A 14109-nucleotide genomic window follows, 5' to 3' on the forward strand; every position below is an offset into this window, starting at 1 on the left:
ATCTGGAGCCTGGAGCCTGGAGCCTCTTCCGGGTCTCCCACGCGGGTGCAGGGGCCCAAGGACTTGGCCATCTTCTGCTGCTTTCCCAGGCCACAGCAGAGAGCTGGATGGGAAGTGGAGCAGCCGGGACTTGAACCGGTGCCCACATGGGATGCCGGCACTGCGGGTGGCGGCTTTGTCTGCTACAGCACAGCGCCGGCCCCGCAGGTGCAGTTTGACTGGGATGCCCTGCATCTGTGAGTCGGCTTGGCGCTGTCTCCATCTTGGCAGCAGCATTTTCACTGGAGCACGGCTGCCTTTCCATCTTTTTTTTTTCCGAGATTTATTTGTTTTTCTGTTTGAAAGGAAGAGAGGAGGATGAGATCGTCCATCAGTTGGTTCACTTCCCAAATGACCACTAGAGCTGGGACTGAGCCAGGCGAAAGCCAGGAGCCCAGAACTCAATCTGGGTCTCCCATGTGGGTGATACCCGACTGCTTGGGCCATCATCCCTGACTCCAGGGCCTGGCCAGAGAGGGGCTCACTGTGGGATGAGAGCCTTAACCCCAGGCCAAATGCCTTCCCCGTAGTAATGGTCTTTTTTTTTTTTTTGCAGATAGAGTTAGACAGTGAGAGACAGAGAGAAAGGTCTTCCTTCTGTTTGTTCATCCCCAAAATGGCCACTATGGCCTGAGCTGCGCCGATCCAAAGCCAGGAGCCAGATGCTTCCTCCTGGTCTCCTATGCGGTGCAGGGGCCCAACACTTGGACCATCTTCTACTGCTTTCCCAGGCCCAGTAGCAGGGAGCTGGATTGGAAGAGGAGCAGCCAGGACTCAAACCAGTGCCCAAATGGGATACAGGTGCTACAGATGGTGACAACCCTCTGTGCCACTGAGCCAGCCCTTCCCCCCAAAGCTTTTTTTTTTTTTTTTTTTTTTGGACAGGCAGAGTTAGAGAGAGAGACAAAGAGAAAGGTCTTCCCTCCGTTGGTACACCCCCAAAATGGCTGCTACAGCTGGTACGCTGCGCTGATCCGAAGCCAGGAGCCAGGTGCTTCCTCCCGGTCTCCCATGTGGGTGCAGAGCCCAAGCACTTGTGCCATCCTCCACTGCCTTCCTGGGCCACAGCAGAGAGCTGGACTGGTGGACTGGAAGAGGAGCAACCGGGACAGAATCTGGCGCCCCAACCGGGACTAGAACCCGGGGTGCTGGCGCCACAGGCAGAGGATTAGCCTAGTGAGCCGTGGTGCCGGCCCAAAGCACATTTTAACTGCTGTGGTAAACATCCTCCCGGATTGAAAGTTTTTCTTTTAATATATTTTCTGTATATGCAGAGATAGATGCAGAGCTCATCCGTCTACTGGCTCACTATCTAAACACCTGTAGTAGCCAGGATTGAGTGAGGCTGAAACCAGGAGCCAGGAACTCCCTCACGTATCCTGTGTGGGTGACAGGAGCCCGAGGACTTGAGCCATCACCCACTGCTCCTCAGGCACACTGGCAGGACGTGCATTAAAAAGTTTTTTTGACAGGTAGAGTTATAGACGTGAGAGAGACAGAGAGAAAGGTCTTCCCTCCGTTGGTTCACTCCCCAAATGGCCACCACAGCCGGTGCTGTGCCAATCCGAAGCCAGGAGCCAGGTGCTTCTTCCTGGTCTCCCATGGGGTGCAGGGCCCAAGCACTTGGGCCATCCTCCACTGCACTCCCGGGCCACAGCAGAGAGCTGGCCTGGAAGAGGGGCAACCGGGCCTAGAACCCAGAGCCCGTATGGGATGCCAGTGCCACAGGCGGAGGGTTAACCAGGTGAAGCCACAGCACCGGCCCCTAAGCTTAACTTTTTAAGGAGAAAAATCAGAGTGGTTCACTCCCCCAATGTCTGCAGCAGTCTGGGTGGGCCAGGGCCAAAGGCCAGAACCGAGGACTTGGTCCAGGCCCCCCGGCGGCAGGAGCCATTAGTGGAGCTGTCGCTGCCCCCCCCCCCCCCCGTGGGAAGCGGGCAGCTTCGCTGTGCTGATGGGACCCCAGCAGTCGCCGGTGGCTCGTCTTTTGTTCCATTTTCCGCGAAGCTTTTGAAATGTCGGGGAGGGGACCTGGACGTGCAGCTGCTGCGTGCAGTTCCTCTGAGCTCCAGGAGGGGGAGTGGGCCTCTGTCTGGGCCTCTCCCAGGGAGGGGTGGCAGGAACCCCAGCCCTGCCTGTAGGCCCAGCCCTGCGGGGCGGGTGCTCAGCTCTGGTCTTGAGATGCCCTTGTCTCTTACCCCTGCCTGGCGCCCCTTGTCCGTCCTTCCTCCCGGCCGTGCTGTGCCGGGCGAGGGTCTTCGGGGAGCTCTGTTGGAGCCCCGGCAGGATTTCTGAGCACCTGCCGTCCAGCCCGCCCCGGCGGGAGGCACTGCCACCGCACCTGCGCCGTGTGCTGCCCTCCACGCCGCTGACCTCCCGTGACTGCCTTCTGGGACCTCTTCCCGCCCCGCCCCGCCCCTGGGCTATTTTTAGCTAAGAGCACACCTTTACCCCCGTTGTGTAAAGTGCAACGAGGGGAAGTCCCTTCCGTGCAGACTCCTCATCTTCACCGCCCGCCAGCGGCTGGGCCGGCCTGGAGCACACAGTGATCGCTGTGACTGTAGGTGTGAGGTGGCACTGGGACCTCCCCACAGGAAGTGCCTGGCCGCTCTCCGGGAGGCTGGTCCTAGGCTGAGTTGAGGTTTACCCTGGGTGCCTTGGGTGCCCTCGGGGCTTGACCGCGAGGTGGGCTGGCCTGAGGCTGAGCACTTGGCTGCCGGGGCTCCCAGCCAGGTCGCACCATTTGCCCCCCCATCTGGTGAACACTCCCCTCGCCTGCCAGTGTCAGGAGCCCCGGGGCCTAGGGGCCCCTTGCGAGACCGAGAGCTGCTGTGCTAGGAAAGCAGTTGGACTCGGGGCTGGCCGACCTGACGGTGGGGGGCGCATGGCCGTCTGGAGTGTGGAGAACAGCAGGGCACTCGGGTGCGCCTTGGCCGGGCCCCTCAGTGAGGATCGAGGGTCGAGACCCCTCTGGTGGCGCAGCGTCCCTGGGCCTCCTGGCAGCTGCCCCGCCCCCAGCCCTGGTGCCCGGCTTGCACCGCTGCCTGCCCGGTGGCATCCCCTTGTTACCCTGCAGCGTGGGCTCCGTTCGTGTGGTGGGGTAGGTGGTGCCACCCAGGACACACGTGGCGGCCGAGCTTTCCTTGGGGTGTCCGTGACCCCCTGGATGCAGCCTTCAGGTGCAAGGTGTCCACCCCCAGGACGTCGTCAGTGCAGCCACTGATCCAACACAGACGCTCCTCTGAGAATTGAATGAACCTTATTTTACCTCTGACCTCTCGTGTAGTCCATCCTGGGTCTTGTGTGATTGCTTGGCTTTGAGGCCAGGGGCCTGGGCCATTTTCCAAGATGTGTGCAGGTTTTAACTGCTTAACCAGTGAGTTCCTCTGGAACACCCAGCTTCTCCTTTTATTTAAGAGGCGCAGAGAGAACAGCCCTCATGTGCTGGGTCATCCCCAGGACCTGCACTGGGACCCGGGGGCTTGGCTGCTGGCAGCACCGGCATCCTGTATCAGCACCAGTCCCAGTCTGGCTGCTCTGCTTCCCATCGGGCTCCCTGCTAGTGCACCTGAGAGGCAGCAGTTGATGGCCCAAGTCCTCGGGTCCCTGCCACTCATGTGGGAGACCCGGATGGAGTCCAGGCTTCTGGCTTCGGCCTGGTCCCACCCGTCCATCACCCCAGAACAGTGGATGGAAGATCTCAGTACAGACACCTGGTGTCTGCAGGGGTTAGAGCCACCATGTGCACAGGTGCAGTTGTGAATCAGAGTAGTGATGACTTCGGTCGTCATCAGGGCAGCAGGTGAGGAGTGCAGAAGTAAAAGGAAAGCCAGAGGCAGCGTAGTCCTGTCAGGGTCAGCAGACGCATCCTTGGGGGGCGTCCACCACCAGGACGGTGCGCGGATGTGGCTCCTCCTGTCTGCTCTCCGGGAGGTGAAGTGCAGGAGGCTGGGGACGGGTGTCCGCACGTTGGCAGCTGCATGTCACATACGTTTCGGAGTCTGTGGGTGGGAGTCGTGGGTCTGCCCCCCCATTGCCCCCCACGTCCATGACCACTCCAGGGGCGCCCAGATTCATCTCTGCCCCCAGGAGAGTCCTCTGTTCCAGGCCCTGGGCCCTGGCCTTCTGTAGGGGTGAGGGTGCTCAGGTGAGCACACCGTGGGTTCTTGCTCTGTGCACTGGGTGTGGGCTGGACAGTGTCCTGCAGAGACAGCAGAGAAGTGACTGCAGGGCCGTGAGTGACCGCACGGGGTGGGGGTGGGGGTGGGGGCGTCCTGGCCCTGGGGTGGGTAAGAGGCTGAGAGTCCTTTTTTTTTTTTTTTTTGGACAGGCAGAGTGGACAGTGAGAGAGAGAGAGAAAGGTCTTCCTTTGCTGTTGGTTCACCCTCCAATGGCCGCCGCACCGCGCTGATCCGATGGCAGGAGCCAGGTGCTTCTCCTGGTCTCCCATGGGGTGCAGGGCCCAAGCACTTGGGCCATCCTCCACTGCACTCCCAGGCCACAGCAGAGAGCTGGCCTGGAAGAGGGGCAACCGGGACAGAATCCGGCGCCCCAAGAGTTCTTTTTTTTTAAGGTTTGTTTATTTATATGAAAGTGACAGAGACACAGAGAGAGGTCTTCCATCTGCTGGTCCACTCCCCAAATGGCTGCAACAGCCAGGAGCCAGGTCTCCCACATGGGTGCAGGGGCCCAAGCACTTGGGCCATCTTCTACTGCTTTCCCAGGCCACAGCAGAGAGCTGCATTTTAAGTAGAGCAGCCGGGACTCAAACCAGTGCCCACATGGGATACTGGCACCGCAGGCGGCGACTTTACCTGCTACGCCACAGCGCCGGCCACTAGGCTGAGCTCTTGACACACCAGGCAAGTGTGCGCTGTGAGCCATGTGAGGGGTGAAGAGGAGGTGCTGAGACAGGAGCCGTGCACTGAGGCATCCGCTGGGGGGCTCTGAAGCCCAGGAGAGCCAGAGACAGCCCTGTGCCGGCACGCGGCTGGCACAGGGGGCAGAGGGTAGGGGGGCTGTTTCTGGAAGAAGTGTGAGCAGGCTCATTCCAGATCTGACCTGTGTGCCTGGAACTCCCTCCTCACTCGTCTCCGCCTTTGCCTCGAGGAGCCTTTGTCGTTCTCCTTCCTTGTCTTTGACCTGAGCTGGCAGCTGCTCAGGTCGGAGTTTGCAGATGCAGGTGGCCTTGACTCACCTGTCGGTGGCAGGTCCTCGCCTTCCTCAGCGCCAGAGAGCTGTGAGCGGGCGCGTGCGGGCAGCCCTGAGGCCCTGCCTTCTATTGGCTCCCTGTGTGTTCGCAGGCGCACAGCGGACCTGTGGCCTTGAGCAGGGTGGTGCCTGGGGGATCCAGGTCGATGGCCCAGGCCGTGGGGAGCCACCTTCCTGGTCAGAGGTTGCTGGGAGGGATTTGTGCCTCTGGCTGGAAGTGTCTGACGTTGCCCAGCTTTGAGGCAGGCCTTCCTGCCCCTGCGTTTCCTGCAGTCCTGGGTCGCGAGCCGCCCGTGGGCGTGTGGCCAGCTCTTGGTTTGTGCTGTGTTCTGTCTGCCTTGTTCTCCCAGGACTGGTTAGCGAACAGCTGCCAGCTCGGGGTTCTTGGGCTGTCCTGGGGACGATGCAGCCCGGGTGTCTGCCATCAGCACAGCCGGACCCCGGGGGACCAGCAGAGGCGCGCTGTCAGAGGCCCCCTCGCTGGGGGGACAGCGGTGTCGCTGGAGGAGCCCTGGACAGTGCAGGTCCCCTTCTCAGAGCTCGGCGCTGAAGCACTGTCGGTACAGTTCTGGGTGTTCTGGTCAACCTAACAAAGCATTTTCTTTGCAGAAATGGGAAACCTTTTAAATACCAGCTTTGTGAAAAAGAGAGGGGGAGAGGGAAGAAGCCATAGGGTTGCTGGTTTGAGTCCTTGCTGCGTCGCTTGTGGTCCAGCTGCCTGCTGATGCACCTGGGAAGGTGGCCCAAGTGCTTGGGCCCCCGCACACACACGGGAGACCCGGAAGAAGCTCCTGGCTCCAGACCAGCTCAGCTGCTGCTTAGCACCCACCTGGGGAGTGAACCAGCGGATAGAAAGACTCTCTGCTTCTCTTTCAATTAAATAAACAAATACTTATTTATTTTTTATTTATTTGAAAGAGATAGAGGTCTTCCATCCACCGATTCACTCCTCACATGGCTACAGCAGCTGGGCTGGGCCAGACTGAAGCCAGGAGCTTCTTCTGGTCTCCCTGGGCCCTGAGCTTTGTAAGGCACTGAGACGGCAGCTGGAAGGAAATGCAGGTCTGACCGGGCAGTGGAGAGAGTGAGGAGCAGCCTGGACGCCGCGGGGGCGTGTGGGCAGCAGGCTGGATGCCGCGGAGGCGTGTGGGCAGCAGGCTGGATGCCGCGGAGGCGTGTGGGCAGCAGACTGGACGCCGCGGGGGCGTGTGGGCGGCAGGCTGGATGCCGCAGAGGCGTGTGGGCAGCAGTGCACACAGCACAGCTGGCGGTGGCCCAGGCAGGGGCGCAGACGACAGCGGTCAGGAGGCAGAGAGGAGGCTCGACCGCCTTCAGAGGTGCTGTGGAGAAGGAACCGAAGCCACGCCCTGGTTCTGCAGGGGCCGGAATTCTTGGTTTGTTCTTGTCTGACTGGAGCAGGGAGCCCAGTGTAACTGAGAGGGATGTGTGACGGCGCCTCGTGGTTTACTTCCAGGTGACGCCGTTGGCGTCTCATCCTTCGCCCCACTGTGAGCTCTCGGGCGAGTGGCCCAGGGCCTGAGGTCAGGACGGGGCTGGCCAGCTTCCTCGCACCCTGTTGCACCCCGCCCCGCTGAGAGTGGTCAAAGGGTTTGTCGGCCTCTCGGGCCAGGTCTCCGGGTGACATGAGTTATGTCACTGCCACCGTGTGGCCCGCGGAGCGAGGCAGAATTTGGCTGTCGCACACGGCAAGTCTGTGGCTCGTTTCCAGTTGACTGTGTGCCCGTGAATGCCCCAACCCAGCCCCTCCTGAGGGCCGCCTCTCTCCCACCCACCAGCCTCACTCTGGACGCTGGAGGGAGGCCCGGCACCCTTAGATGTTGTCAGCTGCAGCTCAGCCAGTTCTTTTAACAAAAACCAGAGAGCAGAGAAACTCTAAGGCACAGATGTCTTCATTTATAAACTTCTTAATTGCATTTGAAGACAAAAAGTTTTGTTTCTCTGATTTTTTTTTTTAAAGATTTGTTTATTTATTAGAGTTACACAGAGAGAGAGAGAGAGAGAGAGAGGTCTTCCATCCGCTGGTTCACTCCCCAGATGGCCACAACAGCTGGAGCTGCACTGATCAGGAGCCAGGAGCGTCCTCTGAGTCTCCCACGTGGGTGCAGGGGCCCAAGGACTTGGCCGTCTTCTACTGCTTTCCCAGGCCACAGCAGAGAGCTGGATCGGGAGTGGAGCAGTGGGGACTCAAACCCGCGCCCATATGGGATGCCGGCACTGCAGCCTGGGGCTTTAACCTGCTGCACCACAGCGCCGGCCCCTCTCTGATCTCTAAAAGATTATTATGCATTTGTGCCTGCACTCGAGAGAGTGTTGGACCAAGCCGGCGCCGGGCCGTCCCGCCCACAGCTGACGATGCAGTGCTGGCACCAGGAACGTCAGCGCGCACAGTGACGTGTGAGTTGAGGCCGTGTTTGGAGGTGGCTCTGCTTGTCTGTGGACAAGGCTGTGAGTGAAGGACGTCGCACGTCTCAGACGTGGGTGTCCTCGGATGCTCCCACACCAGCCGGCTGTCGGAGCCCCGCCGCAGTGGCGTTGCTAACCCTTCTCTGATTGCAGCCGTCAAGCGGAGCCACCAAAGAAGGAGGCTGCGTCCGCGGGGCCCCAGGTGAAGCGAGCAGACGAGTGGAAGGACCCTTGGCGCCGATCCAAGTCTCCCAAGAAGAAACTCGGGGTGTCGGTGTCCCCTAGCCGCGCACGAAGGCGGCGGAAAACATCCGCTTCGTCCGCCTCTGCCTCCAATTCTTCCAGGTGAGGAGGCCGGCCCAGGTCCGTGCTGGTCAGCACCTGCCGGGTCGGGCCAGCCTGGCAGCCCGCTGTGCAGGAGCCTGGCTCGGCCTCCCAGAGGGCGCCGCCGCTGCCTGACGCCACTCACCGAGCCCCGTTGTCTGCCTCGGCTGCACGCGTGTTCTGTGTCTGAGCGTGCGAGGAGGCGAGCCTGCTGCCTGCCAGAGGCGGTCCAGGTGGGCAGATGGGGTCTGGGTGAGCCCCGCCGCGCTCGTAGGAGCCGAGGCCTGGCAGTGTGTGCAGGTGGACGCAGCGAGTCACGCGGGCAAGTTAGCACGTGTGCGCACGCGTGCCCAGCTCTGAGCGCTGCAGCGTGGAGACGTGCGTGTGTGCGCAGGGCGGCAGGTTCCGCGGGGCAGCCGAAAGGCCCCTCTCAGCGGCCGCCTCTCCCTCTCCTTGGCCTCACAGGTCGTCCTCGCGGTCCTCGTCCTACTCCGGCTCGGGCTCGTCCCGCTCCCGCTCCCGCTCCTCCTCCTACAGCTCCTACTCCAGCCGCTCTTCCAGACACAGCTCGTTCTCAGGCAGCCGCTCCAGGTGCGTCCCTGCCCGACTCGGGCCTGACAGCCGGGCTGGCTCCGCCGGCGCCTCCCCTGCAGTGCTTCAGCAAGCTGCCGGCGTGTGGTGCCTGGTGGGAGACGTTGAGAACCAGCAGTCATTAGCCTCACGTGCGGGACAGGCGTGGAGGAGGTGCTTAGCTGGCCGGGCCTTCCCGCCCCTGCAGGGCCGCTGGCCGCTGGCCGCTGTGCACAAGCCAGATGGCAGGCACTTGGCAGCCACGTGCACTGGCGACACGGGACGGTGCTCTCATCCCAGAAGGTTCTGGGGGTCCAGACAACTTGGCGGATTTTCTCCATCGGAAACGGACACTTTGTTTAGTTCTTAGCTGTCCTTTGGGTAGGAAAAATAGCGGTCATTAGTGGAGTAAAGGGGTTGTCCCAGTGGCGCAGGCGCAGCGGGCCACCCCAGCCCGCCCTGCCCACGGGACAGCCAGCCAGGAGGGGGAGGAGGCTGGGAGTCGGGGTGGTGGGCAGCTGCTCACCTTCCACTCTGGCTGGGCCCTCCCTGCAGGCGGGGTGGGTAGGACGTTCAGCTGTGTCATCGGACAGAGGCCATGTGCGTGCACACGCCGCCCACAGAGGTGGTGCTGTGTGGCCCCACCCAGCACTGCGGGGACTGTACACTGAGACGCTGACGTGTGACAGGGACAGTCTGCGGAGGTGCCACTCGCCCCCCAAATGTGAACTTCTTGGCCGCTGCCACAGCTAGCCGTACCTTTCTTGCCCAGGCCGCCTGGTGTGGGCCCTCCTGTCCAGGCTGCTGGCCCTCGTGCCCAGCCAGGCCCCCGGCTGCTCCTGTGAAATCGGGCCCTGAGGCCTGTGGGAACCGGGGAGCAGGGGCGCAGGTGCGGGTCGGCAGGAGCCTCCTGGGAGTCCCTCTGGCTGGGCCTCGCGCGGCCGGGGCAGCCTTGCCTTTCCCTTCCCGACAGGTGTGGGCACTGAGACGGAGTCAGTCCTGTGTGGTGGTGCCCACAGGCACGCCGCAGCCCTGAGGGGGACACCACGGGGCGGCTGCAGCAGGGCGGAGCGCTCCCAGGCAGAATGGTGTGGCTGCGCCGGCCTGCTCCCTCCCCCAGAACTGGCAGCCGTCACTCCCAGGCCAGTCTGGCCTTGCGCGGTGGCCTCGTGGCGTCCAGGGCCGCAGCCACCTGCCCGTCTGCCCGTGGCACCTCCAGGGGGCCCAGTGGCGTGTGCCGGGTCCAGCTGCCTCTGAGCTCTCTCCCTTCTATGGGGGGCGGGTATTTTTAGCCAATGAGGACCGACTACGGCCACATGGAAGGCTGAGGTGGGAGTGGAACGTTGCAGTCTGTGGCTGTCACCGTGTCCAGGGTCTGGGCTGCACCCGGCCCTGCCCTGAAGGAAGGCGCCACGCACGGGCTCTCCCCCTCACGCCTCTCCTCGCCCCCAGGTCCCGGTCTTTCTCGTCATCCCCGTCCCCGTCCCCGACGCCGTCCCCACACCGGCCTTCTGTCAGAGCCAAGGGGGAGCCGGCCCCGCCTCCGGGGAAGGCAGGGTAAGTTCCAGGCCGAAGGCCCGGCCCCTCCGTCTTCCTTCTCACACGTGCCCGTGACCACAGTGCGCGCCTGGTCCTGGGAAGGTGGAGGGGGCCTAGGCGCGGGACCCCCACGGTGCCTGCCCCTCAAGGAGTACCAGGCAGAGCTGGGAAGGCTCCTTAGGGTGGCGCCAGGGAACTGTGTCACTCAGCAGGAGGCGGCCTTACCTGCCGGCCTCAGAGCGCTTTAGACAGTGAGGCTCCCTCTGGGCGGCGCAGGGGCGGCCCTGGGTTAGGCGCAGTCCTCTGCCGGCCTCCCTGGGGAGCCCCCTGCCGCACGGCTCCTGTTCAGCTCCCTCGCATCCCGTTGTGAGGGTGGACCCCGAGCTCCTGGGGTGGACGGAGCTCTGCTGTGGAGAGGAGGCTTGTGGCTGCCCCCCGGCCAGGACTGCTGAGCAGTCCAGGGGCGCACTGGCGTGGGGGATGGTGCTACGTGGCCCCAGAGGCGCCGGGAGCGCGCCTGTGCCAGCTGACGAGGGCCACAGGCGTGCACCGGGCCTCCCTGCCCTGCAGAGAGAAGTCTGTGAAGAAGCCCGCCCCACCCCCAGCCGCGCCACAGGCCACGAAAGCCTCTGCTCTTGCCCCTGAGCCCACCAAGCCTGGAGACCCTCGGGAAGTCAGAAGGAAGGAGCGACCAGCCAGGACCCCCCCCAGGAGGTGAGCGCGGCAGCTCCGGCTGCCGACGGCCAGCGTGGGCTCTGTGTCCTCGGTGCTACCTGGAGCAGGTAGTGACAGACGTCTACCCGCCCGTGTCCAGAGCGAGGTTATGGGGGGCCAGGGCGCCTGGGTGAGAGGTGGGGCCCCTCCCCGCTGAGCCTGCAGCCATGAGAGGAGGCTGCTTGGCGCACGGCTTTTGTATTTTGAGGAAGAGCCGCGCCTGGGGAAGAGGGAGCCACCCCGGGCGCTGCAGTGGCGGCGTGGGCCTGCGTCTCGCACCCGGCCCTGAGCCGTCTCTGCTTGTTGCAGGCGGACCCTGAGCGGCAGCGGCAGCGGCAGCAGCTACAGCGGCTCCAGTTCCCGGTCCAGGTCACTGCCCGGCCCTCCCTGGGCCCTCCACTTGTGTGTCTGCCTTTCCCTCGGGGCGTGGTCTTGGGCAGTGTGGCCGTGCTAGTGGCTCCCGTGAGGCCAGTGACCCCGTGTGCACGTACGGGGCTGTCTGCCGATGCCCGCTCCTGGGAGGATGGGCCCGCGCACCCTGGCTGGGCGGGCGTCGACCCCAGCCTTGGCCTGCGTGCAGCAGGCTCACTCCCGTGTCGGGAGAGAGGGGGGCTTCCACGCCTGCCCAGGTGCTGAGTGGGCTGGGATGCCTCTAAGCAGCGGGCAGAGGTTGGTCCCGAGCCTGCCAGCCTTGGGCGGTGCAGATTGGAGTCTCCGCGTGGGGCAGGGCACGCACATGGCTGCACCATGGGGCCGGGGGAAGGGTCGCCCTCCGCCCTTTCCCGGGGTACCTGAGCTCTCGCGCACCCCACTCGGCTCTGGGGCTCCGCTGACAGGCCTGTCACCACCGCTGGCTGAGCCGCTTTGATGGAGCATGGAGACCTCCCGCCCCCCACGGCCCCCGGGCCAGCCCGTGCTGCAGACGTGTGTGTGTGTGTGTGTGCGCCCCCAGGTAGTGCAGACGTGTGTGTATGTGTGTGTGTGTGCCCCCCAGGTCCGAGTCTCAGTGCAGATGTGTGTGTGTGTGTGCGCGCGCGCGCCCAGGTCCGTGTCTCAGTGCAGACGTGTGTGTCTGTGTGTCCAGGTCCCTGAGCGTGAGCAGCGTGTCCTCGGTGTCCAGCGCCACCTCCAGCAGCAGCTCAGCGCGCAGTGTGGACTCGGATGACATGTACGCGGATCTGGCCAGCCCCGTGTCCTCGGCCAGCTCAAGGTCCCCCACCCCAGCCCAGACCAAGAAGGAGAAAGGTACGTGGGCGCCGTGCTCCAGGGTGCGGCTCTGGGCCACGCAGTGGCTGCCTCCGGGCGCCACAGAGCCGTGCCTGAGCGTTTGTCCTCTGCAGGAAAATCGAAGAGAGAAGACGGGGCTAAAGAGGACAAGCGGAAGAGGGACTCGGCCACTCAGCCAGCCAAGTCCACGAGAGCCCTGGCAGGCGGCAAGTCCGCACAGCCCCCCACGACGCCCCAGCAGGTGCCCCCCGGGCAGCCCCCACAGGGCTCCTTCGTGGCCCACAAGGAGATCAAGTTGACTCTGCTGAACAAGGTGAGGCCCGAGGCCGCCTCTGTCCATCCCGCCTGTCCCTGAGCCACCGACGGCCGCACGCAGCACAGTGCCACTGAGGCCGTGGACACTCCCTGTGCCGGTTCCTTCAGAGCCGCCCCCGCGGTAGGGTAGTGCTGTGGTCACTGGAGGCCACACCCGGCCACAGAGCCTCACGGGCGGGCCTGGGGGGCCTGGGGGCAGAGGAGGAACCTGTGGGGGCAGTGGGCAGGTGCAGGGCTGAGGAGTCAGGCCCTCCCTGCCCCCGTCCTCATCGCTGCGTCCTCCCAGGCGGCCGACAAAGGAAGCCGGAAGCGCTACGAGCCGTCTGACAAGGACAGGCAGAGCCCCCCAGCCAAGCGGGCCAACTTGTCCCCGGACCGAGGTGAGCCCGGGCCTCTCAGGCACAGGGGCCCCAGAGAGCAAGGCTGTCAGGAGACGCAGAGGGTCTCTGGGTGACGGTCGTTAACTCGGTCCCTGGGAGCCCCCCTGAGGGGGTCACACTGACCCTCGTCCACCCACAAGCCCACGGGCCTGCCGCCGCCGACCCCCAGTGGGAAGGCAAGGCTGGCCGGGCCCTCGTCCTGGGCCTCCGGTGGTTCCTTGAACTGCACCCTCCTGCTGGTGGCTGAGGCCTGCGTGCTGAGGGCCGAGAGGTGCGAAGTCGCCTCAGAACTGGTCCCTGGCGCGCGCCGGGCCCGGGCAGCTGGCCACAGTGGTCCTGACACGGCCCTTGTTGCCCAGGGTCTCGGGACCGGAAGTCAGGTGGGCGGCCAGGCTCCCCAAAGCCGGAGCGGCAGAGAGGCCAGAACTCCCGAGCACCTGTGGCCCCTGCGGACAGGTGAGTCCCTGCCCGTGCCCTGGGTGCTGTGCCCGGTGGGGAGGGGCGGCCCCGGCCCCGCCCCCGGAGACCTGCGCTGCAGAACTGGGGGTGTGAGATGGGGCGGGCTGTGTGACCCCAGGAGGGCGGGGCGTGGGCTGCCCCTCACGCTCCGCCCGCCCCTGCAGGAAGCGCCAGCTGTCCCCCCAGTCCAAGAGCTCCAGCAAGGTCACCAGCGTGCCTGGCAAAGGCTCGGAGGCGGGCGCGGCCGGCGGCAAGGCCGGCAAGGCCAGCACGCTGTCCCGGCGGGAGGAGCTGCTGAAGCAGCTGAAGGCGGTGGAGGACGCCATCGCGCGCAAGCGCGCCAAGATCCCGGGAAAGGTGTAGCCGCCGCGCAGGGCCCTCCCAGGCTGCGTCTTTTTAATAATTAAAAAGAAAAAATGTTTCTCAGCTGGAAAGAAGCCACACATGAGATGAAGGCGACGCCGACTCCCAGCTCCCACCAGGCCTCCCCCCCAAGTCCCGGCGGGCGGCGGGGCCGCGCGGATTCTCTGTAAATTATAGGGCCCCGCCGCCCGCCCCGTCCCCTGCCCTGGGCAGGCCTGGTAGCCGGCCGGGCCCTCGGCGCCGCCTCCCTGCCGCGAGGCGCGAGACCGGACACTGGGTGACTACTGGCCGCCTCCCCTCCCCAGGGTCAGAAATATATATATATTCTTGGCTCCAGTCTGGTTGGGGACGATTTCCTGTCTCTTATTTTAAGCATCAAATTGTTTTAGTTGATTTAAAAAAGAAGAAAAAATTTCAGAAAAGACCAAAAAAAAAAAAAAAAGGCCAAGGGTGGTGTTGGGGCGTCTGATGTGGAGGGTCTTTTTTTGAGGGTTCTCCTAAAATAAAATATTTTGATAAGCAGCCCCGTGGTGAGGTGTCTGTG

At 63.8% G+C, this 14109-nt stretch overlaps 1 protein-coding gene across 2 annotated transcripts in view; it reads left to right on the forward strand.

Moving 5' to 3' along the window:
• The window catches only part of ZC3H18 (zinc finger CCCH-type containing 18), a 48799-nt gene extending 34712 nt beyond the window's left edge, over positions 1 to 14087 (forward strand). For both annotated transcript variants that reach the window (XM_051840228.2, XM_051840229.2), the window contains 10 exons: positions 7828 to 8019; positions 8464 to 8589; positions 10021 to 10125; positions 10678 to 10821; positions 11131 to 11190; positions 11906 to 12066; positions 12162 to 12361; positions 12650 to 12743; positions 13103 to 13199; positions 13367 to 14087. In XM_051840228.2, coding sequence (XP_051696188.1) covers positions 7828 to 8019; positions 8464 to 8589; positions 10021 to 10125; positions 10678 to 10821; positions 11131 to 11190; positions 11906 to 12066; positions 12162 to 12361; positions 12650 to 12743; positions 13103 to 13199; positions 13367 to 13565 — 1378 coding nt within the window. In that variant the 3' untranslated portion in view covers positions 13566 to 14087. The remainder of the gene's footprint in view (positions 1 to 7827; positions 8020 to 8463; positions 8590 to 10020; positions 10126 to 10677; positions 10822 to 11130; positions 11191 to 11905; positions 12067 to 12161; positions 12362 to 12649; positions 12744 to 13102; positions 13200 to 13366) is intronic.
• The last annotated feature ends 22 nt before the right edge of the window (positions 14088 to 14109 follow it).

The sequence above is a fragment of the Oryctolagus cuniculus genome, chromosome 18 (genome assembly GCF_964237555.1).
Source record: "Oryctolagus cuniculus chromosome 18, mOryCun1.1, whole genome shotgun sequence".
Taxonomy (NCBI): Eukaryota; Metazoa; Chordata; class Mammalia; order Lagomorpha; family Leporidae; genus Oryctolagus; species Oryctolagus cuniculus.